The sequence below is a fragment of the Hyperoodon ampullatus genome (assembly GCF_949752795.1).
Source record: "Hyperoodon ampullatus genome assembly, chromosome: 8".
Taxonomy (NCBI): domain Eukaryota; kingdom Metazoa; phylum Chordata; class Mammalia; order Artiodactyla; family Ziphiidae; genus Hyperoodon; species Hyperoodon ampullatus.
The window spans coordinates 7,761,192-7,788,494 of NC_136921.1; the positions used below are offsets into that span (position 1 = coordinate 7,761,192).

The window sequence follows — 27,303 nt, forward strand, 5'->3', positions numbered from 1 at the left end:
TTTAATGGCAGATCTAGAAGACAGCATTTATAGCTATTCCGGGACTCTCCAACAAAAAGCTTTTCCTGGATGCACAGACATTCATAATACTGATCACGCTCAGTTGACAGCTCTGGCTTGTACACGTGGTCACGACGCCCTTTGTACAGCAGAGGAGAGCACGACAGGGTGCCCGGGAGGCATCTGGGCAGCACACAGAAAAAGGAAAGGCTGAACTCCCCTAACAGAACCCCATTAAAAAAAAACTTTGTCTATTACAAAGTCACGTTTTCCATTTTTTCCGCTTTATAAAGTCAGCGATGCTGGAGGGTGTCTAGCGGAATCCGTCCTCCAGGAATGAGTGCAAAAGGGGAGCACGAGGCTCAGGGACGTCCCCTCAGTGAGCAGATGGAAGGGCCAGCCGGAGACCTCCCATCCGTTTCGGACAAACACACACATACAGAAAAGGATTATTGCCAGCTTGTGTACTTTCACAATGTGATTTTTGTATTTCGAAAGCTTGAATTGTCCCTGAAAGAAAAAAATGGGAGAAAAGAGAGCATTCAATACACAGGTCATCTCTAGGCAACACACACACACACACACACACACACACACACACACACACACACACACACGGGGAAACCTGGCCTCGGCAGCTCTCGGGCCCTCCTGACACCCCAGGACCTTCCTTCCTTGCTCATCTAATGCCAACACAGCAACCTGCCTCCCAAGTCCCTTCAACCACTTGGACTCAACTGGTTGCAATTACAAAAGGTCAGAAACAACCCAAACGCGTGTGAACAGGGGACTAAAAATTAATTAATAGGGGACTAAATATTAAAGGGATACTGTGCAGCTTAAAAAAAAAGAAAGGAAAAGAAACTCTCTACTAATATAGAAAGATCGCCATGAGAAACTGCTAACAGTAAGGTGCAGAACAATGTGTGGACCTGATGTGCTGCCTCCTGTGTAAGCGAGGGTGGAGGAAATAAGGCTCATATCTGCCTCAAGGAAGTCATACATGATAAAACGCTGTTACCTGGGGCGGTGTGGTGGCAGGGGAAGGGACACCGTGGAAGCTGGGCAGATGGAGAAAGAGTGGGACGGAAACCTCTTTCTCTCTTACACACACACACACACGCACACGCTTTTTTTTAAAAAAATTGAACCACAGATTGTATTACATATTCAAAACAATCAACCAACCAACCAAAAATCCCTTGGTTCAAAACTTATAGCTGCTTATGAAAGGATATTCCAAGAGGTGAAGCCTGAGTACACTTTACTTTAGAAACTTAGCACGTGCACACACACGTGCATGCGTGCGTGTGTGCGTGTGTGTGTGTAACAGATCTTGTGATGTCTTCTTAGTTGCCTCCTATTGGATGCAGACAGGTTTGGCCGCCCACTAGTACCTCTCCTGTTCCAGCCTAGAAATCCAACAACACCTTAGCAGTTCGCATCGCCATTTTAATCCCCAAATCCCAGGGTTGGAAGGGGCTTTAAAGGTCACTGCATCTACTGCTCTGGCCCAGTGCTTCAGACTTAAATTTGTCTGAAATTTTGAGACAGAAATTCTCATTAACCTGATTTTGGAATGATTTCTTCCATTTAATTTTAATGGAACATTCTAGAAGCTTTGGTTTTAATTGACCTGTCTTAAAATTGCTACAATTGATAGGGTATCTGGCAATTGGTCCAGAGTGAATTAATACTGACGAAGGAATATGCTCAGCCCAGCCAAACAGCAGTTTTCTCCTGCTGTTGGCTAACAGATACTCCTCCATGATGGTGGCAGGCTGACAGTAACTCACAGCCCTCACTACACAGAGAATAACTGCAGACAAGTACACTGAGAGGAAAACTGGATGGAGCTGGCGTGGGTGAACTCTGTCTGGGAAGAAACTGATGTTATCTCAAAAGCCCACTGGTATTTTTGTAACTGACATGCATGACCGTGCAGCTCAATGATCAGTGCTATTGAGAATTTCAATGATTTCCATCTAAGGAGTTGAAGACTGAACACAAAGAGAACTTAGTGGGGTAATCATCTTTTTAAAGGGCCTTTCAAAAGGGCAGACCCCACTGAGGGGCTGCAAGAAGCTAGCAAAGAATAAGAATGCATCTGATCATAAGACAGAGAAAAGCAGGTGTAACTGAGGTGTGCTATTTGAGTCCCCTTAGGGACGCTGTGCTGTGACAGAGTCTGCACAACGGAGGACACCTCTAATAACAAAGAAGTGGTTAGGAAGAAGGATTTGCTGCTTCTTTCTTCCCCTTTGATGCCATCTCTGTCCCCAAAGATCAACTGGATCACAAAAGTCAATCAGCAGGGAGACTAGAAAGCCAGGGGTGCAGGAAGGTAGAGTCAGAGAACCTTCTGACTGTGGGAGAATTATCTGTCTTATCTGGAGTAAGAGAGATGGCAGGCAAATATCTGGACTCAGCCCTTTCTGCTGTTTAGTGATGTAAAGAAGAGAATCTTTAGGATTAATCATCACCATACGCAGGCCACCTACGTTCTGGAGAACTCCTGCACTGTGCTGGGGCTGGGCCAGAACAAACCCTCCCGGTGGCAGGTAAGCTGAAGGGCTCTATAACACCTTCCCACTAAGATACGTAATATTTACTCTAATTCTGTTGCCACAGATCTCTTCATAGTCAGAAATCTCTAAGAAGTCAGAATCATTCTAAGGTTTATTTGTAAAATGGAAATGGGGAGGGCCAGAGTAACAGAGCCAGGAGAATCGAGCTGAGTTTTTCCAGAGTCTGAGATAAAGAAAAACAAAGAGCAATGAGGGTGGGCAACAGGCTCCTGACAATGACAGGCTGAAGCAGGCGGGTGGCAGCTGGCGGCTCAGGTCCAGCCCTTCTAAAAAAAAACAAAGTGGGTTGAGAAGAGCTTGGTGCCAAATTTAGTCTGAGGAATGTGTTCACCTCAAACCAGCTGGGAACTAATCCTCAGTTATGTCCCTCACCCCAGGCTGCAGGGCACAGAGAGATTAAGAGAAAGGGAGAAGGTAGACAGGAAGTGGCAGAGGCCACAAGCAATTTTTCTTTTTCTTTTTTTCTTTTTAAAAGATGGGCTTCTCTTCTTTTAAAAGCAAACTAAAATTTAGACAATCTAGACTGAGCTCCGGAAAGCTAGACCCTCCAGGCACCTAGCAATGTGCAGACTATTGGGAAGGTTTCTGGGTTTGGGTTTTTTCAATGGCTTTCAATGATATAACAGATCGTTTAGAAGGAAATGATAACATTTTTACATCACGGTCTTCAGGGAATCATTCTCTGGCTATTCAGCTGTCCAGCCCAGGCCAGCTCTGGCTTCCTGCTCTCTCCCTCCCTGAAAAGCAAATAAAATTGCAAACCCCCTAGGTTTACTAGGGCAAACTTCAATCTCTCATTTCTACCGAGCGACCACACCAACTTCATTCGCCATCAAGAGAGACCACTGCTTCTGTGCATGTCAGCCTAGACACGCAGGGACCCAGAATCTACCCCACCCCCCGACCGCCCCAAACCAGCAGCTAACTGAGACTTCTACTGAAGCCATGGTTAAAAGGGCGGTGTTTATTTGTAATGGTAATAGAGGTCAAATGACATAGTCCTAAAATATTAGCAGCCACATGTAATGTCACAAAACATCAGATAAATTGAGGAAAAGTATTTGTGGTTCAAGAATTATTTAAATAGCAGTTTTTTATTTCTTCATAGATAATGATCTACTTGGAAGGGAGAAGAGGGAGGGAGGACAAGAAGGCTAAAGTTTGGGGCCTCTAAAATGGCAGCTCAAACCACCACAAGCTGGGTATGCGCATCTTCTTGGAACACCCCTTTTACCACTTACAAGGTTAAATCAATAAAGGTGAAATATGAAGTCTGTTAGGACAATGAAGTGAGTCGGGTTTTTTTGTTTAGACTCTAATACTCCTCTCATTCTCCCAAGTCTGTGCTTCAAGGAGAACACCTAACCCATGAATGCTCCCTTCAATTTGCCCTATAAAAAAGATATTGGGGGGGGCAACAAAAGGAACAAAGAGACTACAAAACAGCAATTATGCAACTTACACAACTATATGACTTTTCAAAGCAATTCAAAGATCTTTGTCCTGGGGAATTTAGTGTTAGCTAAGGGGAGAGGGAATAATTTTAAGTCTTCTTCCATTCTGTCTATTCCAATTTCATTTTAAAGCTTTTTTTTTTTTTTTAATGGAAACTAAGATGCTGTTGAATTTTAAAGGCACCACCATTAAGAGGTAAACGCTTCCAATTAAACTACGACAAAAACCTTTCTTATCACATTCATTGTAAGCATCCCAATTTTAGGGATATTAAAAGCAAAAAAAAAAAAAAAGGAACCTTAGAATTAAATATGGTAATGCTATTAAAACAAATCCATTATAGCAGCAGGCCTCTGGAAATTTAACTGATTTATTTTGAATATCTGCTGTTTTCCAGCCTACAAATCAATGTATCAGTATTAGAGCTGATACATGTTTTTCATCCACCTCAGAATTCTATATTGACTATACTTTACAGATAAACTCTTTAAATTGCAATTTTGAAAATCTAATGTTATCATCTAGAAGCTGAATTTATAATAAAGGAATTAAACTATTGATAAAACAGATATGAGTGGCATGAGTGTATAGGAATTCTGGGACTGTTTATTACTCAGACCCCTGGCCACCCGCTTCTGTCCCTCACAGTGTCATGCCATCTCTTTAGCCCATCTGAGGAATGTAGGTCTCCTTTTCTTGAAAAAGCCTCCCTTTCCTCCCAGGAGAGGGGAGTTCTGAAGCAGCTACTACAGCTGACATGTTCTTTTTCCATTTTAGAAATTCTCCATTTCTTAGGGATGGGTTTGGGGCGGGGATAGTTACTGTCCAGGAATGTGCTCTCAGGTCGGGCACATGGAGATACTGTCCTTTTATCCATTCCTCTCATCCAGAATAAATTTACCCAATTCAACTCCTTCTGCTAAAGAGACAGACATGGACTTGGAACTCCCTTAACTGAAATACAAATATTCTTAAAGTGAATGCTTCAGTTGACCCAGACTTCGATATCCCAGGGTCTCTCTCTGCCAGCAAACACGTGGTGGTCTAGCCACAATACAACCTGGAACCGTGCCTCCTACGCAGCCCTGACATCTACCCCCGGTTCACTTTAACCGCTGAAACTCAGAAGTTCCGTCACTTGTTTCCTCACAACTGACAAATACCACCAGCAAACGAGACATACCTCTCACCTAACCCATATTGTGGCCTGTGGAACTGTCCTATTAGTCACAGGACACTGTCAGATGGCTTAAAAATGGCCACGTCCGGGCAAAAGGAAATGGATCTCTGGTCCATTTCTAATCATGGAATGTTGGCACCCGAAGACACCAGAGACATGTTAGTCCATGGAACCTCATTTTCCAAATCAGAAAACAGAAGTGTAGTGAGGCTCATTGACCTGCCCAGGGCTTCACCAGGAGACACGTGACCCAGGGAGGCTAAGTCAGTGGCTTTGGACTCAGCAGTTTCCTCCGAGACTGTGGCATCAGTCAATGGGGAGGGGCTGGAGCAGGCTCAATGCTGGCAGAGGCAAGCCTGGGGGCAAGTGGGGAGAGGGCATCCCCTTGGGAAGAGGGTCCTACGGCTGAGAGGTATGTCACAAAGTTACAGAGAAGGTAGACAAGGCCCTACCCTGAGTGTGAGAGACAGAGGGGGAGCGTCCGATCAGCGGCCGCTGCTGTTCACCAGGCCATGAAACTCCTCCCAGGCCCTGGCAAACCAGAGACAAAAAACACAATAGTACATTCAGATCAAAGGCTTTTTAACAAAGAGAGAACAGACAAGATAAACCCACATCCCATTTCAGATACCCTCAAGGTCAAGTGGAGCCCACCGATACCTGGAAGCACAGCAGTGAGGTTCTCCTCCTAGACTTTCCTCTCAGCTTAGCAGGGTGGCCGGCACCTCTCAGGGGCAGCTGGCACTTCTCCTGGCTCGTCTCCTGGCTAAGTCTGGCCCTCACTACTCCCTAGAGGATTTGCACGTCCTTCGAGCCACTCCTTCAACAAGTCTACAGGGGAGACCAGTGAGGTCAGAGCTAAGCTCACCCACCACGGGAGACACCTCCAATTCCCTGAGGCGAAGGGCAGCCGTGCTTTCTGCCTTGGGGACCTGAGGACAGGTGGCAGAAACTATCTTTCTTCATCAGGCCTCACCCTGACGGTAAAGGCAGGTACCCAACAGCATTACAATGTCCAAAGACGCAATGAGGAAATTACACCACTTTATCTGCTTTCGTATTTCCAAGCTTCTGACCCTTCTAAACTCAGACCCAAATTCTTATCAGGTTACATGTTTCTGGTAATACCCAAGTAACTATTATCTTAAAATTTAAGTTGTATACGTCACAGCAGCTCAAAACTTCCAAGGGCCAATGCTCAACACAACTTTAATGCTTATTAACTTAATTTAGAAATTGGAGTTAGAAAGGGATAAGAAATGTGACTGAGGGTAGAGTCTCTTGGAATGATGCTCCACAAAGACCAGGGCCTTGGTGACTGCTGGCCAAAAACCAGGAGAAAGCTAGATCCCCTGTGTATCCGGGAGCCCTAACACACCTCAAGTTTTCTGAGGAGCTTATGTCCTCCCTTTTTTTGCCTTAACCATTTTTCAGCCACTTAGGGACAAAGTGTCAGGTAACTTCCCTGGGAATTATATATAAAATGGGTAATTTGGTGTCTTTAAATCTAAAATTCCTTACTGTCAATTATTCCATTCTTGGTTTAAAGGGGTGATATACCCATGGTGACAACATATAGGGTTTAACGTGCTAAATTATTAGCTCACTACAGGTTTAATATTATAACCACTAAAATATATTTTATCAGTACGTCTCCTACAGATAGCTTTTCTTTTTTTAAATAGGAAGGGATTAAATACAGAGACCTGGCACAACAAATTCATTCTTCCAGGCAATATTCACATCAGTTTCATTAGTATTTCCCTCTTGTAAACAGCAGCATTTATAAGTTAATGATGTATCTCTCGGAATAAGAGATTGATCTGAAGTTAATGGTTTCTTCAGAGAGAGTATTGCCAAAATACTGATACATGTATGTTAACTGAAGGAAAATGGAAGAGCACCCTTAAGCATGCCAGTCTTTATCAATTCACAAACTCAGTTTCCACAGAAAGACATCTGCTTCACAGCTCCTTCTGGAGAGATGGTAACGTGGTGAACTTTGAGAGTCCACGAGTGATGTCAGAAGGTCATGTCACTCTTCACTCCAAATGAAGATAAGGAGAAAGCAAAATCTGACGCTTGGGCAACGACCCAGGAAACCCCTCTCTTGCTCTAAAGGTGAGACTTAAATTCTATTTAAGCAATTTAGGTGTCAACAAGAAATTACATGGCTGTGTTGAAGCTTCACCTCATTTATCCTTTTGTTTCCAGAAAGCCCTACACTAGTCCAAACAGAAGTTCTCTGTGTCAAGAACCTTCAGAAATATGGATGCCAGAGTTCCCCTCTAATCCAGTTTAGTATTAAACTGCCCTCCCATTTTCTCCAGCAGTATTTTCTTCATATGTAAAAACTTCAACATGAAGAATGTGGGCAAAGAAGTTTCCTCATAGGGATTCAGTGGAGATCAAATAGCTGATCACAGTCACAGGTACAATTGCTGGTTCTCACAGGCTAATGCTTGACTAAGAGGCAAATCAAACGCCTAAAACTAGGTGCCAATGTTCTAGCTTTTTTCCATCTGGCATCCCAGGCATATTAGTAATATTAAAACATTTCTTTTAAAGGTAAAGAAAGAACAAGTTAAATGTTAAAACTGTCATGTATATTGAGTTTCTTAAAAAAAATATCCTTTTTTAAATTACCGTGAGATTAACATAGCCTACAGGGCATTCTAAATAGATTCGAATGACAGGATGACCATGAGTCCTTTAGAGACCACTTTTCACCAACGCAAATTCTGAGAGCAGGGACCTCATTTCTGTGTAACTCTGTACTTGTCCTTACTCTGGCCCAAATCTCAGTTCACAGCCTTGCACTCCGCTGGCCCTCACACTCATGGACGAACTTGGCCTCCTGCTAGTCTGGGCTTTACCTTGAACATCAGCATGGGGGAACATTTCACAAATGCAAAGCCCAGCAATTATGCTGGTATGACCCAGTGCCACCTGGCTATGATTTAGCCATGGCAAGAGAAGGGATGGTTGGTTCTTGCCTACAAAGTTCAATGTTTAAATACAATGAAATCTAGACGTGGTGAAGTCCCCCTGATTCGACCCATTTCTCCTCTAGAATAAATGAATAAAGAGAGGTCACCTACCCTCAGCTCTCTCTGCAGAGGGGCCTGGTCAGTCTTCCCAACACTGTGGCCCACTGAGTGCAGCTGGCCCTGTCTTCCCTCTCCCATTCCAGGCCAGAGGCACGAAGGGACTCAAGAGACTACTCCAAAGAGGAATTTCCTCACAAAAGGCACTGATGCTCTCTATGGCTCTGTGCCCCAAGTCTTATCCTGGTGGTCCCATGATTCTGGGTTGCAAGTCTGGCTGTGTTATGAGATTGTCCTCAAAATGGCGGATACAGTGAATCACCTGATGCCTGCAAGGACCCAAATCTCTGAAATCTCAGCTATGATTGGCCTCATTAGAAAGAGCCACACCCCTGAGCTAACACTCAATTGAACCAGTTTCACGTTTCTCAGTGGGACCCACGCACCCTTAAGGGGCTAACAGTTGGCAATAAGCAAGGGTACGAGGCGGCAGGCAGCTTCCCCTCTGCAGCAAAGCAGCTCATCACGCCCTGTGCGCAGCAGCATCAGCCTCTCAGGAGTGCAGCAGGAAAAGGCCACAAGCAGTGTGATCAGGGGAAGCCTGGGAGAACCAGATAGTTGAAAAAGGACACTGGAGACTGGACTGAAACAGAGCAAGGTGGAGGCACGCTTGACTGAGAAATCTAAGCCACCCCTGAAAAAATGCCCCTCACCATTTCCAGGAGCCCTAATCTCCAGAGTAGGTGGGAGAGAACTGCTCGCTCTTTCTTCCTCATTTCCCTTGAGTTCTCAAGTCCAAGCAGCTGCTGTTCCTTGGCTCAAACAGAGCCATACCTGTGGGAGAGCCACAAGGAGCAGAACAAAGCAGAACAGTTCCGGTTTCTGTTCAGATGTGGCAAGGATCACAGGGGTCCCAGGGTCAGTTTGGTGCTTTCTGATCAACCCTTACTTTGGAAGGTGACATCAAGCTCATCCCCTGGACCAGTTACATTAGCTGAAATTAAGGTCAATACATGTAACATTATAGTGGAAGGCAAGAGGGAAAAGGCCATAGAAGGTAATTCTTTGACAAACGCTGAAAACAGAGAGGATAGGCATTTCCGTACATCAACAAATCTCCATCTTCTAGGTCCTTCAACCAATTTGGGGTACGTAATAGAAAAAAGCAACGACACGAACACCTTCAGGATGCTGAGCCCAGGGCACTTTAGCCCCAGTGTGTGTTCTGTGGGATCCCAGGCCACGTGGAGCCCGATGGTCAGTGAGGATGGTACAGCTCAGGGCGCTGCTGCCGTAATGGAAGAGCACAGCCACTCTGGCAAACTCCACGTTATGCCCACAGCCACCTTCACGGGCGCGATCAGGCAACCTGGCCTAGTGCGGGCAAGTGTTTCATTTTTGGTTTTGGTGGCAGCTCCTCAGAAAGCCTAAAGTAACGTAAGGCTTGCTGAAATTCTACATGCAAGTTAGGGGCCCGAAGGCCAAGCTGTAGCACATACACGCCAAGCCACAAGCACGTGAGGGGCTGGCACGTGCTACGTATGGTCAGAAGCCCTAAGGAGCACACACTCAAGCAGGACAAAGACATCTCCCCACCCCAGGTCCTGATGCACAACAACCCTGGGGACTGGCAGGAAGGGAAGGGCTAGAACCTTGAGACCGTGCAAGCAGGGCGAGCTCAAAGAGGAAGATGATCTGGCTCTAAGGGGAGAGCAGAAGGGAGAAGGCTGGCAAAGAGCTTGTGGCTTGGGTGGCTTTGGCACAGTGAGAAAACCCCATTAACACAAAGCAAGGAAGCTCTATACATACAGCCGCACACAGACGGAAGCAGGGCTTTACCTCCAAGCAAGAAATTTCTTTGAAGTGAGACAAACAAAGTCAGCAAAGCAAAGGCCAAGGATCCCCCTTTCCAACCTTACAGACTTTCAAGCTGAATTCTAAATCAGAAATCACTCTGTTCTGGTCATCAGCATGACTAGATGGAAACTAAAATTCAAATACCAAAAAAACGGGGTCTCATTTTGAGAGCTAGATATCACCTCGTTATGCCGGACCTCAGCAGAGCTGGAACAAAATACCATGTGACGTTATACAATGGGCTTATGAAAATGAGGCTGCGTTCCCCGGATGGCCCTCCACGGAGAAGTCTGTGCCATTCCTTAATGTGGTGACAGTCAGTCTGAAAGGCCACTTCTTTGATGCACCATAAAGAGCAAGAGCATGAGACAAGCTAGTTTAGCACCGTTTATTAAGTGATCTCAGCTGCTGTTGTAGCTGCTGCGTGTCAGCCTGTTCTTAAAACATAAAATGCTCTTCCGATTCCTCTTGTCCGGGACAGAAGGGTCTTCCAGGTAGCACGCCAACAGAACAAGAGACTCCGATGATGCCAGCTTCAATGATGGTGCCATCCAGAGAAGGAGAGGGTCATGGCACATTCAACCGCGGCTTCCAGAGGTTTTGAAAAAGGAGCCTTTGGGGGCCCAGCCTGCCTGGCATTCTAGTGGAAGTGCAAAATGTTGGCACATTGGGAGAGAAAGAGAGGGAGACGCGCGGGCAAAGTAGCATCTAGGTATCAAGGAGGGTTTTTCTGGTCCCTGTAGCTGCAGGGCTGAAGTACTAGGCAGACCTCTGGATAAAGCAGCAAGCAGCAGACTAAAGCAATAAGCCCAAAGGCTCTCCTAGACTCTAAGGACTTGTACGTGTTTCTACAAAAGTCAGGAAGAACTGCTTCAGGGTATTAGAGAGGGAGAACAGTGGAGAGGGGAGAGCTGAAAAATACCTCTTTCCCTTTCCTATCCAGGTGAAAAGGTTGCTTCTAGGGGGAATGGGGGTGGGGAGCATTTGGGAACCTTGAATGTAAGAGTTCTAGAAAAGGTAGGTGTGGGTCTCTCCAGCCTAGACTGAGTCTGGCTGGAGGGCAGAAACTACTTGTATTCCAGAACAAAGAATAGGAAAAATCTGCCTAGAGAAAAAAAACAATGCTGACCCGGGACTGCCGAGGCAAGCCATCAGGGTCATGGCTAGCTAATAACTGTTGGTGGCTACAATGAGCCACACCCAGCCATGTGACACAGACCACCTCCTATGGCAGCATTCCCAATTAAAAACTGGCGCTTAGCTAGTTTAAGCCAGTTCCACCCACAATATGATCTGTAAATTCAGGGGGAAAAGATTCCCAAATGGTCTGCCTGCTGAACACCATGGCTGGGCTCACTACCAGTAATGCTTTTAATAAGCAGGATGATGATATTATTGCTAATGATGACGATGAGAGCAATAATACTTGGCCCTGTAAGAGCTTTCTCCGTCTGAGGACCTTCAATTACAAAGATTAAATCAGCCTCAAACAACCCTGTTGGGTAAAGCGTTATTATCCCCCATTTTCCGATGGGGAAACTGAAGCAGAGCGGCAGAGAGACTTTTCAAAGGCACACACTGATATCAGAGTCAAAGGGGAGAACTAGACCTCCAAGGCCTGGCTCCTAGTTGGCTCGCTCTCCCTCCAGTTGTGAGAAAAATCTAACAGCCACCCCCACACGTTTTCAGAATAACCTGGATTTATTTATGACATTCAATCACTGAAGGAGCAACCCTAGCCAGTGATTCTCGTTTGTGGACGTCCAGCTCCACTTCCCTGAGTCTCAGGTAGACTGCAAAGCTGACTCCCCCTTCGGCATCCATGCTCCCCTTAGCTTCTACTCCCACAAACACGCTACTCTGCTGCCTCTACGAGTTCAGCTCTACACACAAGGAAATGGAGTCAGCACTCCTGATACGAAGTCGATTTCCCAGGACAAAGAAGACAGATGGAAGCTAACAAGTTAAAAAGACATGCAAAAGTGGAGTGAGGGGCAGACAGGGAGGAGGGCCTTACTGTTCAGTGAAATTATCTTAAAAAACAGCAAGAAAAAGAGCACTTTGTCTTTCATTTTACGACAGTGGTTAGTGCGTGAAAGACAAGACAGCCTGTGTAAATAAAGCCAGCCCAGGCAGTGCAACTGGGGTTCTGCAGAAGGGCTCTCTCTCGCACAAAGCACCCCACAGTGTAGGTGCACAGGGAACCTCGCCAGCAAAGAACTGCCACAAGTGGCCAGAAGCACTAGGGGAAGACTGGTCTGTCCCTTCTCCTGACGTCAGTCTCCGTACGACCACATTCCTCTGGGCCCAACTAAGGACCTACTTTTGCTAAACTTAGGGACACGCCCCCCGCAAGCCCCCACAACACGTACTTGATGCTGTCGGTGTGGGTTTTGTATTCCATAATGGTGTTGGGAGGTAGGTTAAGCACTCGCCGAAGCGTATCCCGGATGCGGGCTGTGGTGGCTTGGTCGCTGGCAGTCTTATTCCATATTGAAATAATGTCCTCCTACAGGAGGAACGACAGAAGGAATCATCAAAGCAAATCGGAGGCAGTGAGAAGAGTAAAGGCAACATGCGAAGCAGACCTGCCCGTGGGGTGGCTTACCTGAAACCGGACAGAGACCACAGCCCCACAGATCTCCTCCCCGACCATGAACTGTTCCCCCAGCATGGCCAGGATGAGATTCTCCCAGCAACGGGACGCCAAGCCCTTCCGCAGCCGAATAATCCACTTTCCACCATTTTTATTTGCATCATCCTGTGAAAAGGGAGAAAGCATTTAAAGTTAAAATATGGTTTCACAGCTCTTTTGCTTTTGCTTTAGGGCCAACGATCCCTTGATCACTAAGAAGTCTTGTTGCTTCCCAATTATTCAACTCTATAGGAAAAAATGGCCAAACGGACCCTTTAAGAATAATCCTCTCTTGGAATTCCCTGGCGGTGCAGTGGTTAGGGCTTGGCACTTTCACTGCCGGGGCCCCAGGTTCGATCCCTGGTCGGGGAACTAAGATCCCGCAAGCCGCGGCGTAGCCAAAATGATAATCATCATCATCATCATCATCATCATCATCCTCTTTTTTCAGAACTACATCAAAATGAAATGATGTCAGATTTCAAACACAGATCACTCCTTACTTCATTCGCCAGAAGTTTATCAAGAGTTACCATGTCCCAAATACAGACATGAAGCCTCAGTCTCTACCTAGATCCAGTCTAGTGAAGAAGATAGACAAGAAAATTAATTACAGCAGTACAGTTTGACAAGTACTGCTGTAACAGAGATATGCATAGGTAGTTCAGAAAGAACATGACAGAAACACCCAAGAAGAGGAAAACATTTAAGCCGGGTCTTGAGGGACACAGGAGTTAGCCAGGTAAAGCAGGTGAAGGGCTCTGCAGGCATTGGGAAGAATATGGCAGTGTGCAAACTCTGACTGTGAGACAGAGATGCAAAGAGGAAGGTCTAGCTACAGTGAAGGGAGGATTTAGAGATGATGGGTGACAAGTCCTGAAAGGTAATTAGGTGCAAGATCATGTGTGTGATGGAGAGCTGCATAAGATTTTTAACTGGGGTATGTGTGGGTGATCCCGTTTGTCTTCTAGAAAAACACTCTCGCATCAGAATAGAGAAGATAGGCTACAGCGAAGAGATCATAGTACTCAGCTCTGGGTCTCCAGTTGCTGCCCATAAGCTTATTTTTACTCACTTTAATCATATGTACCCTATGGTAATATATTACACACACACAAAACCAGTTCTATGGGAAGAGTAATTTTAAAAAATCCTTTAATGTTGTTATAATACCATGTTAGTGATAAAACAATCTTTGAAAACCATCCACACAGACAAACAATGGAATCAGTGCCTTTTCCTAGAGGTCCCATTTCCAAGGGACCAAATAGTGACGCAGCTTTCAGAGAAGACTTTAAAATACTTCTTTAGAATTAAAAAAATTTTTTTTTTATTTTTTGGCAGCACTGCGAGGCACGCAGGATCTTTGTTGCCCGACCAGGGATCAAACCTGCACCCCCTGCAGTGGAAGCGCACAGTCTTAACCACTGGACTGCCAGGGAAGTCCCGAGAAGACTATAAAATACTTTCAATTTTGACATGGCTTTAAAAACGAATAAAAAAATTTAAAAAAACCAAACCAAACAAACAACAAACCCCCAAAACAAAAAACTTGCTCAGAAAAGCAGTCTGAGGCTTTCAGTTCTCACCTCCCACATGGGTTTAATTCCTTCTTTGAAGAGATGGAAGTCACTGTGGCCTGTCAGGTCCCCGGGACGTACCATGTGGCTGTAAAACCTCCAGAACTGCTCCACCTGCAGAGAGAAGACAGCAGAGTGAAAAGATGTTTCTTATGCTTCTTTGAATGAATGTGAGATTTAAGAGAAGAGCATAAACATGGAAGACACTCTGCTAGAGGCTCTACTCTCTGGAGGTTAGGTTTTCATTTGGGGGACTGTGTGGGAAGGAAGGCATGTTAAAGGAAAGCACACTGTATATTTTGATAAAAGAATAATGTAATATTGTTGATACAAGAATAAACTCTTCAGGTGAGAAATGCCAGCCTCAGCTAGGAGCCTTAGTTGGTCAATGTCAATACATACTCTCCTGCAGAAGTCACAGGATAATCATCACATGATGTAAGGGGACCTTGTTTTTACACAATAAAAATGACTTAAGTCTTGAGACAGATTAAATGCCACATAACCTCAGCCTGAATGTATTTCTTTAGAACCAAATCACTTTTAAAAAAATACAGTATTATTAACTGTGTGAGTTAACTAGTCATTGTGCTGTACATTACACGCCCATGACTTATTTATAACTCACTTCTTCTTTTTTTTTTTTTTTTTTTTTTTTGCGGTACACGGGCCTCTCACTGCTGCAGCCTCTCCCGTTGCGGAGCACAGGCTCCTGATGCGCAGGCTCAGCAGCCATGGCTCACGGGCCCAGCCGCTCCGCGGCATGTGGGATCTTCCTGGACCGGGGCACGAATCTGTGTCCCCTGCATCGGCAGGCGGACTCTCAACCACTGCGCCACCAGGGAAGCCCCATAACTGCACTTCTTGATTGAAGATGTTTACCATCAAATATAGCATTAGCTACAATGAAATACATTTTATTTCTGTTTAGTTACTGAGCATTAAGTGACAGAATCAAGCACATGCACTACTCCATACCATGGTGCCCTTGCTCAGGCCAGGACGGTCCAAAAACCAAGCAGGACTCAGCCTCTCGCTTAGGGTTTAAGTCCCTTTTCTTAGCTAGACATTTTCTCTTTGCTCCTCCTTCACAGTCCTGTTAGAAAATTAGACATATTTCTCTATAAAATGTATGCTTATTTATATTCATCATGCTATTTGTTTCTCTCACTAGAGATTTGATAGGAGAGATTACTTCCCTATTCCTCTGCAATTCATGGGGAATAGCCACAAAGTACTGGCCAGTGAAGTGCACACTTTAGGAGGAAAGAGAAAATGTGGAACAGTCTGAAGAAACAGTTGGTATTTGCCAAGACATTGCTGGCTCTAAATTAAACATGAAGCAAGATTCCATAATGCACAGCTGAAAATGGGTACCAAGCAGACAGAGACTCAGGTCATACTCCTAGATCTGGATAGCAACTGAGGAGAAACAGACCTCAGACTGTGTGAAATGGCTGTGCCTTCCATTCCTCTAGAGAGCAGGAACACGGGAAATGTCTCAGGTTACAAAGAAATTAGGAATGAATGCCATCTGTAGGACTTCAACGCAGTGTTTCATCTCAGCCACTGCCATGCTTAATTACACCCAGTGATTTGGGACAGTGAGTGGTCATATGCATACAATGAGCAATAATCTTTTCCCACCCTAACACAGTGCAAAGTAATGAAGTATGCCTACTAGAAACCGTGGCTCACTGTGAATCAGGACTTGAGGGGGGGGTGGGGACAAAGTACACCAACCATTCCCAATCCTCCAATTGAGCATTGCTTTATTAACCGTTTGGTCTCCACCAATCTTAAAGCCATCCTATATAATCTTATACCCAGAATCCTATATCCAAACCATAAGAGAGATGAAATAGTAAGCAGATTGAGAAATAGTATTAAACTTTTATCTTTTTTCCTTCTCTTAAGGCAATTTTCATTTTTGGAACTCCCAACTGAAACCAAAAAATAAACATTTAGACTCAGAATATAAAGTGCAGAAAAGACCTCAGAAATCACCTCAACTACCTTCTTCATTTTCTAATTGAGTAAACGGTTTCAGAACTTGCCCTAGCCCACAAAGTCAAGCAGCAGAAGAGATGACACTTGTGATCCCCACGTCCAATGCTATTTCCATTTCAAGACACGGCTTTCTTAGTTACCTTAACTTCAAGAACTTTTTAAATGTTGTCAAACACTAGGATTGAGGGCAAATGGCAAATACTGCTTTGGCATCATTGGTTTTACAATGTAATTATTTCTTTGTGAGGAATTTAATATTGTGAGGCATTTCCCAATGCCTTGAATTACATGACATTGGTGAGTAGAAAGAAGCATTAACCCAAGGTGATGCTGATGATAGACTGTTCAACTCAGCATATATGCCCAAAGAAAAGAAAACAAAAACCCTCCTTGAGCAAGTTGGGTAAATTCATATATACCTTTCTTAAGAGGGAAAGAAAAATGCTAGAAATAGTTATAATTACGCTAAAATGAACAAATTCCTGAATGAAAACTTACTCCCCAGTTCAGTTTCTTCTCTGATCCTCTGAGCGCTTAACCAGTTGTTTACAACATAATGGCTGCCATTTTACCTGTAATGTCTAGCAAGCAATCAAAATGTCTGTGGATTCAGGAATGTTAGGACTACATGGATATTTTTAAGTTTAATTCTACTCTTCTCTCTGCCAAGAATTCCTTCCTCTTCTTATCACATGTTCAAATGCTTTAAATTCAATCTCAAACCCATCTCCTCCCAAGAGGCTTCTCCAAGGTGAAATTAATCCCTTCCCTCTGTACTCCAAGAGCACTCTAGCCAGGCCTTTCTTACAGCACTTCCCACTGCCTCCCTGTATTGGAAATTCCTGGGCATGTCTTATTTCCCTAAGGGCAAGGTTTTGTATTCATTTTAGAACCCTATTAGTGCCTTGAATTCATTCAACATTTCTTGAACCAAATATATACCAGTGCACAAGCTATTTTTAATAATTCAAAAAAGCCTAGGGCTTCCCTGGTGGTGCAGTGGTTGAGGGTCCACCTGCCGATGCGGGGGACACGGGTTCGTGCCCCGGTCCGGGAAGATCCCACATGCCACGCAGCGGCTGGGCCCGTGAGCCATGGCCGCTGAGCCTGCGCGTCCGGAGCCTGTGCTCCGCAATGGGAGAGGCCACAACAGTGAGAGGCCCGCATACCGCAAAAAAAAAAAAAAAGCCTAAATTTACTGGTGGTAAGAGAGCACAGGCCAACTAAAACAAGATCTTTGCTTTTGGCTGAAATTATAGCAACTCAGCATAGTAATCAGATGATCTGATTATCAGTTACATATGCATATCTGATTAATAATAAACAGATAAATATAGCTTCTTCTAGTAAACAAACATTTTTAAAAACTGGAGCCTCTTGGCATGCATTTTGGTATATGGAAGAGTAAAAGAGTACAGGCTCTGGAAGGTGGTTGTCACAGCCTAACCCAACCTGAGCTTCAATACTGGTTCCTCCACTTAATCAAGTCAATTATCACAGACTTGAGACTTCAGATCAGATACTTAACCAAGTCTCATTTTTCTTATTTGTAAAATACGGATAACATCACTGACCTCATAGGGCTATCATAATGATCGAAGGAAATCACACAAAGTGCTTATTATTGTGTCCTTCCTCTTTACTAATTTATTGTAAAATTTATTTTCTATTATAGTTTTCTTTTCCAGTGTCTGCATTTTAAACTTGACAAATACCTCAATAATTTCAAGAAAATAACAAATCCTGCATTTGATTCGGCCCAGAAATTGACTGTACTGCACCTACAAAATATATAACAATCTTCACTGAACAAGACCGGTTTTAGTCGCAGACAGCTTCTCAGGGTGCACAACTCCAGCTACCTGTGAGGGAGATAAGACAGAGCGTGGGCCCTCTGTACTGACAGTACCCACAAAAAAACAGACTTCCTTTTCTTTCTGAACACAGAAAAAAGATGCTACTTTATGCATAATCACTAACATATCCGGAACCCTAATGGGAGATTATTAAACACAAAAACTCTAATTTTATTCTCAACTTTACTGTCAAGCTTCATGAGAACAGACACCACGTATTATAAAATTTTGTATCCCTCATAACACTTTGCACACAGTAAGGACTCAATAAATATCTACTTAAACAAGCCTGTATTTCTGTATTGTCCCCTTCTGACCAGTTCCACAATTCACATACTTATGGATACTGACGTATGTTACCTATGGACGTGTAATGAGAAATCTAAGAATGAGCCAATTTGACTTCAGAGACTCAGGTCAGTGAACTAAGGAAACCAGAATCCTAAGTATGTTACCAGGAGGGTATATAAACACAACGATGTAAACACAGGCATGAATGTACTACCAAGGCTCGCTACATTAAACCACCCAGTACTCACAGAGGCAAAGGTGCCAATCTGTTTGATATTCTGTTCGTAGCTCTGTGAGCTGGTGGGACGGCCAGGGGTTCTCCTGGAGTACCAGAAAGTGTAGTTATACTGCAGGGGGTGCTCTGCTGGCCCAGGGACAACAGCCTGTGAATTGAAGAAGGTGTGTTAATCTGGGCATTTTTCACGTGCTCTGAGACTGAGAAAACATTTTACAGTGTCACCCCTTACCACCTCCACACTTAAAAAGGATACACCCTCAGTCACCTGCAGCGGGCTTAAGATTCTGCTGACACAGTAACTTAGTGGTTAACTGACTCTAAGTTCCTGTAACATTTTCTCTGTTCTTAATGCTTTCATAACTTTCTAATTCCTATCATAGATATTTATGTTTGTATCTTATCTCAACATATTCCCAGGCCAAGTCGGCCTCCTCTATGACACCCTATCACTTACTGGCTAATGACGTTGGGCAAGTTGCTTAACCAGTCTGTGCCTCAGCTGCTTATCTGTAAAGTGGGGAAAATAATAACCACCACCTCATGGGGCTGCTGAGAGGATCAAATTAATTAACAGACGTAAAGTCCTTAGCACCATGCCTGGCACAGAGTAGTACTCAATAAATGACAGCTACTAGTATTGCTGGTACTGTTAAGTGTAAACTCCTTCATCCACAGTCTCAGTCACCTTTGTGTCCTCTTAGCACCTAAAATGCCTGCATCTGGAAGGTATTCAATATTGTGGGATAAATCAGCTCAGACTATTACTAACTAAACAGTCAAAAATTCTAAGTGACGTGCAGGATTTGAAATACTGAGCAGCAGCTTCTGAAGCAATTAACATCCTTGTTAAACTCCAGGGTTTATCTCCCCTGCCTCAGGCTAGGAGAATGCTGGAAAGCAAGGCAGCATCTCAAGATCATGTGGCAAGGGAAAAGTTCTAAGTCCCAAAATGAACTCCAGTGATTCAACAACCTTTTTTGAGAACAAAATCAGATATTACAAAACAGGATGCCATCAAGTTAATCTGCATCTTCCAGATTTCCCAAGATAACCAAGTCTCAAGTCCAAAGGCAACCACATCTGTACAGCACAGAACTTACCTTCCTCTTGCTGCTGCTCTGACTCTTGTCTCGTTCCGTTTTTTCCTTCTCACCATCTTTCTGTGTGCTGTTTTCTTCATTCTGATCGTGGTCCCCACTGTCGTCATCTTTCAATCTAAATGGAGAGGCAGAACGTTACCCCATGACTGAGCTGATTCCTGCTTATCTAACAAAGCCACCAGGTCAGATGAACTACCATGAAACCAACCCAAAGTCACTCAAAGATACAGGCAGTGAGGTGCACATGAGATGAGAGACGGCAAAGGAATGCAGAGCGGCAATTAGGAGGATTAAACAGAAATGAAAGTGCACATCAGCTAACTTGTGAATTCCAGAAAGCACCACATTCTAGTTTTCTAAAAGGCTGCGCAAAGAAGCGAGAGGTCAACGGTGAAAGGGATTGTTTTCCTTGCCAAAAATAGTCAATAATGAGAAGAATTTCTGGATTAAGTAACTGCTTTGGCATTTCAAATGAAGCTAAAAAATGTACTTTTCTTTCTTGCCACTTCTTCTAACCACCCTCCCTACCCCTCCCCGCTGCTACTGCTTTAGTGTAGGCCTTCCTCCCCTGTCATCTCAATTGCATCGCCACCAGCATGTTCTTTCTAAATGCAGATCTAATCATTTAACGTCCATGCTTAAAACTCTCAACTGTCCCTTGCCCTTTGATGTCCACCATGCAGGATAAAGCACAATGAAATATAAGATCCTCTAGAATCTGACTCCTGCCAACTGGCAACCTCCTTCCCTCCTCCCCAAGCAACCTATATTCCCACATCTGTGTTATTTGCAAACACTACCCGCTCAGCCTAAGGTACCACTCCTCCCACATGTTTCTCCTACTAGAGGGGCCCTTAGAACAGCGTCTCATTAATCTTTGTATCTCCAGCACCTAGGACAAGAAGATGCTGCCCTAACATGTAGCACAAGAAGATGCTGAATTGATGTTAAATGAAAAGAAAAAGAAATTAAAGAAAGGAACGTCTTCTTGCCTTTTAAGTCAAATGTACTTTAGGTGCCACCCTTTCAGGAGCAGTGAAACCACCCTAAGTGTTGTGTAGTGGTTTGCTATGATTTCAAATCCACTTATTTATGACTTAAATGAAGATATTTTAATCCACCTGTTTATGACAAAGACAAAAAAAAAGTTGTTTTTAGAAGTAAAGTTGTTTTGATATAAGAATGAAGGGTGTTAGGATGTCATCTCATCTGCTGTCATTGGTAAGCACTAGCAGCTCACTTGCTGAGTGGCACCGCTGGGGCCTTATCAATAAAAACAAATAAAGAAGGAGCTATGGTGAGGGGACATTTAGACTATAAATACTGAGAGTTGTGTGAGGAATATCCGTCCGGGCAAAGCTATCCTTTGCTCTGAAGATCCTGAGCCACTCACTCCTGGTTGGTAGTGATGTTAAACCCTGCAGCAGTCTCAGGAAGAGAAGGGACATTAGTTCCTGCTGTGGCCGAGGTGACTCCTTTAGCAGTGGTGACAAACCGTGCAGTGGCCCCACAAAGACCAGTCTGCCCATCAACACCAGAGCTGTAGCTTCCTAGCAATGTGCTCTAGCTACAAGTGACTTTTATGTTTGAGCTGGCAGCTGGACTTTAGCTGCTGGTTGGCAAAGCCATCCCATCCAGTACCAATTCATATAAAGGTACAACTGAACTAAATTTGGACTTTATTCCTTTCATCTTCCCTTGCGTGGAACAACAGTGTGACTAACCTATCATTGGTTCGGAGTATGGTATGTTATTTCTTTATTAGCTTAACAAGGGACATCTGCATGCTATTGCCTTATGAAATTACTGTAATTCCCACGCTGAAGCTGTGGTAAATAAACTACTGGCAAAGAAAACCTGTCTCTGAGCATAATTTGCCACCGCCCAAAACACAATACTAAGGCTTTCAGTGAACCTAAAGTTCACTGGATCCAGACAAAAAGATAAATGGAAGGTGAATTCACAAAGGTAGTAAGAATGCTGTTTAGTCTAGAGCTGGACCATTAACTTACAGATCTTTTCTGAAATCACTTTTCCGGCCCTATCCAGTCAAATGGAATCTGGCAATTCTCAGGAAAGGTACCAGAAGTGGTCAAATTGTAACTCGGATACAGGAATACCTCAGAGATATTGTGGGTTTGGTTCCGCATCACCGCAATAAAGCAAATATCACAATAAATCGAGTCACGCAAATTATTTGGTTTCTCAGTGCATATAAAAGTTATGTTTTCACTGTATTGTAGTCTATTAAGAGGGCAATAGCATTATGTCTTTAAAAAGTATGTATCTTAATTTTAAAATACTTTATTGTGAAAAAATGCTAACCATCACTAATTATACAGGGTTGCAATAAACCTTCCATTTGTAAAAAAAAAGAAAAAAGAAAAAAAGCAGTATTTGCAAAGTGCAGTAAAATGAGAGGTATGCCTGTATTACCTTATAGATGCAGAAACATGCTGCCAAGTATTTTGCACTGTTTTTCTTTTTGCCCATGAATCCCCAGTGCCTACCACGTAAAAAGCGCTCAAATGTTAGAATGGATGGGCTAGGCATGCGCGGGGGTGCCTGCTCTGCCCACTTCACAGCCCTAGCTGTAGGATATACTCCCGAGATCGTGCACGGTGCTATGACCGTCCCCAACCCCACCCTGGCCAAGACGTGACTGTGAAGGAAGGGCACCAGGCTAAAGGGTGGCCCAGCCTGGCCAATAAGCGATGCCTCAGGGGCTTGCTCAAAATTACGAGCCAATCCCTCCCTCGGCTTTTCATCCAGGAGATGAAAGATCATATGGATTCAGGAACGAGGGCAGTCCTATGAGTCTCATACAAGAAAAGCCGTGAGGGAATAAAGACAACAGCAAGAGCACAGAAAGTCAGGAGGGGCAAAGGGGATGAGCAGAGAGTGGAAAGGAGAATGGTTCTGTCTGTGATGCTGCCGTCTCTTTGGCTTGGTTCACCCTCCCTGGACCCCTGGGAGACCTAATGGTGCTTACAATGCCCCTCCCCCTTCATTAAACTTGAGCTGGTCTGGTTTCCTTTTCAAGGGGAACCTGTCTAGCATGCAAGTCCCACAACATTTACAAGCATACTGTGTGTTTAAGAATACCTGTGGAATACCTGACACACAGTTTGACCTCGGCATGGTACAACCAACTCCTTTCCCTCCAGTGGTCAGCCTACTTGCAGTCCCCGACCTCAGCCCTCTGTTGTGTTCATCACCTGGTCTCTGCTCAGAGAGCTCCTCTTCCCCTACTTAACTTGTCCTTCAGGATTCAGACTAAGGACACTTTCTCTCTTTTTAAAAAATATTTATTTATTTATTTATATTTTGGCTGCATTTGGTCTTCGCTGCTGCGCACATGCTTTCTCTAGTTGCAGCGAGCGGGGGCTACTCTTTGTTGCGGTGCGTGGGCTTCTCATTGCGGTGGCTTCTCTTGTTGTGGAGCACGAGCTCTAGGCGCGCGGGCTTCAGTAGTTGTGGCACACGGGCTCAGCAGTTGTGGTTCACAGGCTCTAGAGCACAGGCTCAGTAGTTGTGGTACACGGGCTTAGTTGCTCTGTGGCATGTGGGACCTTCCGGGACCAGGGCTCGAACCTGTGTCCCCTGCATTAGCAGATGGATTCTTAACCACTGAGACACCAGGGGAGTCCAGGACCACTTTCTCTTGAAAATATTTCCTGATCTCTCTCTAGGCTGAGTTGGGATTCCCTCTTGTGAACACCCCCATATAAACGTTTGTACTTGTCCCAGCTGTACTGTCATGGCCAGTTTTTTGTCTCCTGATTACGAACATTTCATGAGTTTTTTTTAGCTGCTTAGGCCCAAGACAGCTCCTATTTCTCTTCTTTAGGGCATACCACAGGGACTCACATTATTTCTCTCTTCTCAGTTCCCAACTCCCCACTATATCCTTTGGGGTCCTTTCCCTTCAATCTTGGTTAAAGAGGGGCACAGTCACCCCAGCATCTTACATTTTTCTAGCCCAAAGTGAAACATATAAATGCCTTTCTTTTTAGTGCTTTTGCTGCTAACCACTAGGAAACAGAAAAATAACAAAAATAATTATGCCAGAGAAGAAACAACGCTACTGTGATCCCTGGACCCCACCTCCCGACTCCCTTCTAAGATAGTAAATGGAAACCCTAATGGACCTTCATCTTATGCTGTCATTTCTTGAGGGTGGAGCTAAGCAACCACTCTGCTTTCTGAGCCTACACTTAAGGCAAGGCATTTTGCATCCTGTCTTCCGGAGGCTACTCTTACCAGCCTGAAGCTGGATGTGAGCAAAGATACAATCCAGATAGAAAAATCAGTGCTCAATACACTTAGGCAGGCAATTAGCATCTGAAGCTGTCCAGGCTGAGTGGCACCTAATTAGCTCACCAAGCTTCTGCCCAGATATGTCCTCATACTCTAGACGATTCACTGCAGGTAGGAACTTGGTCTAATTCATCTTTACATGTCCAGCATCAGGCAGTGGCAGAAAGCAAACACGTTTAATGAATGGATTTCTAAAATCAAAGCAATACAAGGCAGACTAGGACGAATGTTGAATAAGTGGTTCAGACAATAATTAAGAATGGGCCAAAGCTAAGAAAAAAAGAATAGGGACAAAATCAAATATGGCATCTAGATTTGAAAACCAAGCTCAACACCATAGGGACTGCAGTATAGTGAAAGCATCTTAGGCTTTTACATATGAATAGGATCAATGGCAGTGGTAGCTAATGACTTGATGGGGGGGTGGGGTGGCGGCTATTAGTTTAGGTCCATAGAAGGCCACACAGAAAAGGTGACTAGAGCTCCTCTTTAATCTGAGCCCATCAGATTAGACTACAGTACTCAACTGCAGGCACTGGACTTTTCGGACTCTGGCAAACTGGAACATGTCCTTAGGAGCCATGTGGTGAAGAATGCAGCCGTGGTCTAAAAACTGCACACTTTTTTGCATGAAAAACAAAGACAACAAAAACAAAACTAAGGGCTGGAGTGCTGTCTTCAATCGCTAATTTCGAATGAAAGACAGCTTTGTTTTTTTTCCTGCATAGCTAGAAGACACATGTTCAGTATAATGAATAGTTAACAATTGGAACTAATTAAAAATGACCCAGGTTAATTTTTGTCAAGATGTGCTTGAACAAATGTTAAACAACAAACTTGGGTTCGAATCTCACCATATGGCCCTTCCTGTTGTTGTGGGCAAGTTATTTAATCTCAGAGTCTCATTTTCCTTATCTGTAAAAGGAGGTAACATGACCCCCTTACAGGGTTGTTAGAATTAGTAGAAATAATATGTGAAAAATAGCAAAATGCCCGTGGAAGCCATTACTGTCACTCTTAAATTAGCTTACTGCAAACCTCCAAATGATCTGGGTAGGGCTGGGCCAGATTACCCATGAAGTGCCTTCTTAAAATGAAATTTTGATTTCTTCAGTTCGGCGGAGAAAGGGGTATAGCGTTGGCAGAAAGCTCCACTGAGGCAGGACTTAGATCTGAAGCTAGGAGTTGCAGGGCTTACGACTGGGCGGTGGGGCGGGGGGAGGTGGTAATTAGTATAGGAATGAGCTCAGCTACGCAGTGGACTGCAGAAGCAAACTCCCAAAGACTTTTTTCAAGTAGCAGAGCCCTCTCAGCAACCAGGAAGCATTCCTGAGGAGCTGCCAGGAGTGCGGGAGTCCAGGACCTCGCAATTTGCATATCAGCACTCAAGGTGCCGGAAGAACTCCAATTTCCCATGGGCAACAGTGGGTCACAAGCTAAACTAATAGTAATTCCACTTTACATTTATATCTTAAATATAGTACTTTATATCTTAAAGTACCTTTAAGCACTGCCGAATGTGACTGGATCCTTATCAGAGCACTAACCACTAACGCGGTTTGGGTAACAGAGGCTCAGAGACTGGGTAACTTTTCTAATGTCAAATAACTGGTAACTGGTGGGTCTGAGGCTGGACATCTAGGTCTTCGGAAAAGAAGACAGATTTACTGTACTACTAGAAGAAAGCCAAAACATAATCTACCTCCAGATACAATCGCTGCAGGGAAATATACAAAAATATCTTGCATTTCCTTTCTGCACCTCCCGATCGTTTGATGCTGGAACTAGAAATCAAACAACAGATAGGGTACATACAGAACTGCAGGAAGAGGCAATAACAAGTATGCCCGTTGGGCAAGAAACCGAGCAGCTCTTGGAGAGTGTGTTGGAAGAGGGGAAAAGGAGGGGGAAGAGAACGGAAGCAGGAAGGAGTCTCGGGAAGATGAGAATTCCGTAACTGAGCAGCCACTGCGCTGAGCGCGGCAGCCACGTTACCTCATTGCATCTTCGCAACTCTACGACATGGGCTCTGTTACCGTCCGCACCTTGCAAATGAGAAAACTGAGACTCAGGAGAGATGACCTGCCTAGGCCAGAGGGAGTGTGTGAGAAAAGCTGGGTTCAGAAGCAGAGCAGCTAGGCTGCGGAAACACCCAAACCTCCGGTCTCCGCCCCTCCACGCAGCTGGCAACCGGCACCCGCCCGGCAGGGTGTCCGAAAATCTCCTTCCAGGCGGCACGGCCACCTCCTCCCGCCCGGACCCCGCACTTCGCTCTGGGTCCGTATGACCCTGGGGTCCCTGAGACCCCTGCATCCCTCCTCCCCAACCTCCTCCTCCCCGCCGGCCGCCCAGGCCCGGCCGGCCCGCAGCCCTAACCAGAAAGGGAGGCCGGTGCCGCAGTTTGCGCCGCCGGCGGTCCCGGCGGGGTCGGACGTGAGGAATGGTTGGGGGAAGGGGCCCCGGGAGGCGGCCACGCGCCACTCACGCGTCGAACTTGTTGTTCATCCTCTCGCCGCCGCCGTCGCCACTGCCTCACGGAGTGACTTCCGCTTCGCCAGGTCCCTCCGCCTAGGGTCCGACCACTTCCGGTTGCGCGGGGCGCAGCGGAACGTCGGCGAGCTGGCCGGGAAGGGGGCGGGTATGCCGGGACGCAGTCGTCGGGCGGTTGCGCGGAGCTGCTCAGGTTCGGTGGCCACGCGGGCTGCGGGCCTCGGCTCTGTCCCTGTTCTTGCCCGCCGCCCGCCCGCCCTGCCCAGGAGAGCGCGTGCTGACCCCCTCCCGCGGCGGACTCCGAGAAAGACAGCTCCGAGTAGCTGACGGCGCAGACTCTGGATTCACGGCTCCAGACACCAACCCCGGTGGGGCTGCACGATCCTGGACTCTCTCTTAAGCTCCCTGAGGCTCTTTCTTCTTTGGTACTGGCCATACTATACTGTAGTACCCGCCTCTTCAGGTTGCCGTGCGGATTGAACGAGGTAATCAGTTTCAGGCGCTAGACACAGTAACCCTTCGTAAGTGGTGGCTATTGTTAATCTTTGCTTACTTGTGCCAGGAGCTACAGAGCTGATCTCCGCCTTCTGAGGCAGTCAGGTTGAGAGACTCACTCCAGGTGACTAAGCTAGTAGAGAGGCTTACAGGAACCAGAG

The 27,303-nt window shown here is 45.1% G+C and overlaps 1 protein-coding gene across 7 annotated transcripts; it reads right to left on the reverse strand.

The window, feature by feature from the left end:
* On the reverse strand, positions 1-26,676 carry EIF4E2 (eukaryotic translation initiation factor 4E family member 2). Of its 7 annotated transcripts, XM_079709835.1 has the most exons (8): positions 26,643-26,676; positions 19,838-19,952; positions 18,748-18,882; positions 14,352-14,456; positions 12,736-12,888; positions 12,500-12,636; positions 5,676-5,754; positions 386-510 (listed from the first exon to the last, which is right to left on the reverse strand). In XM_079709835.1, the coding sequence occupies exons 1-7, from the start codon at positions 26,660-26,662 to the stop codon at positions 5,709-5,711; spliced, it is 711 nt and encodes a 236-aa protein (XP_079565961.1). In that variant the 5' UTR covers positions 26,663-26,676; the 3' UTR covers positions 386-510; positions 5,676-5,708. The 7 variants fall into 7 exon arrangements, with proteins under 7 accessions (XP_079565962.1, XP_079565966.1, XP_079565961.1 ...); XM_079709836.1 differs by lacking the exon at positions 5,676-5,754 and having other exon boundaries at positions 1-510; XM_079709839.1 differs by lacking the exon at positions 18,748-18,882.
* Between the last annotated feature and the right edge of the window lie 627 nt (positions 26,677-27,303).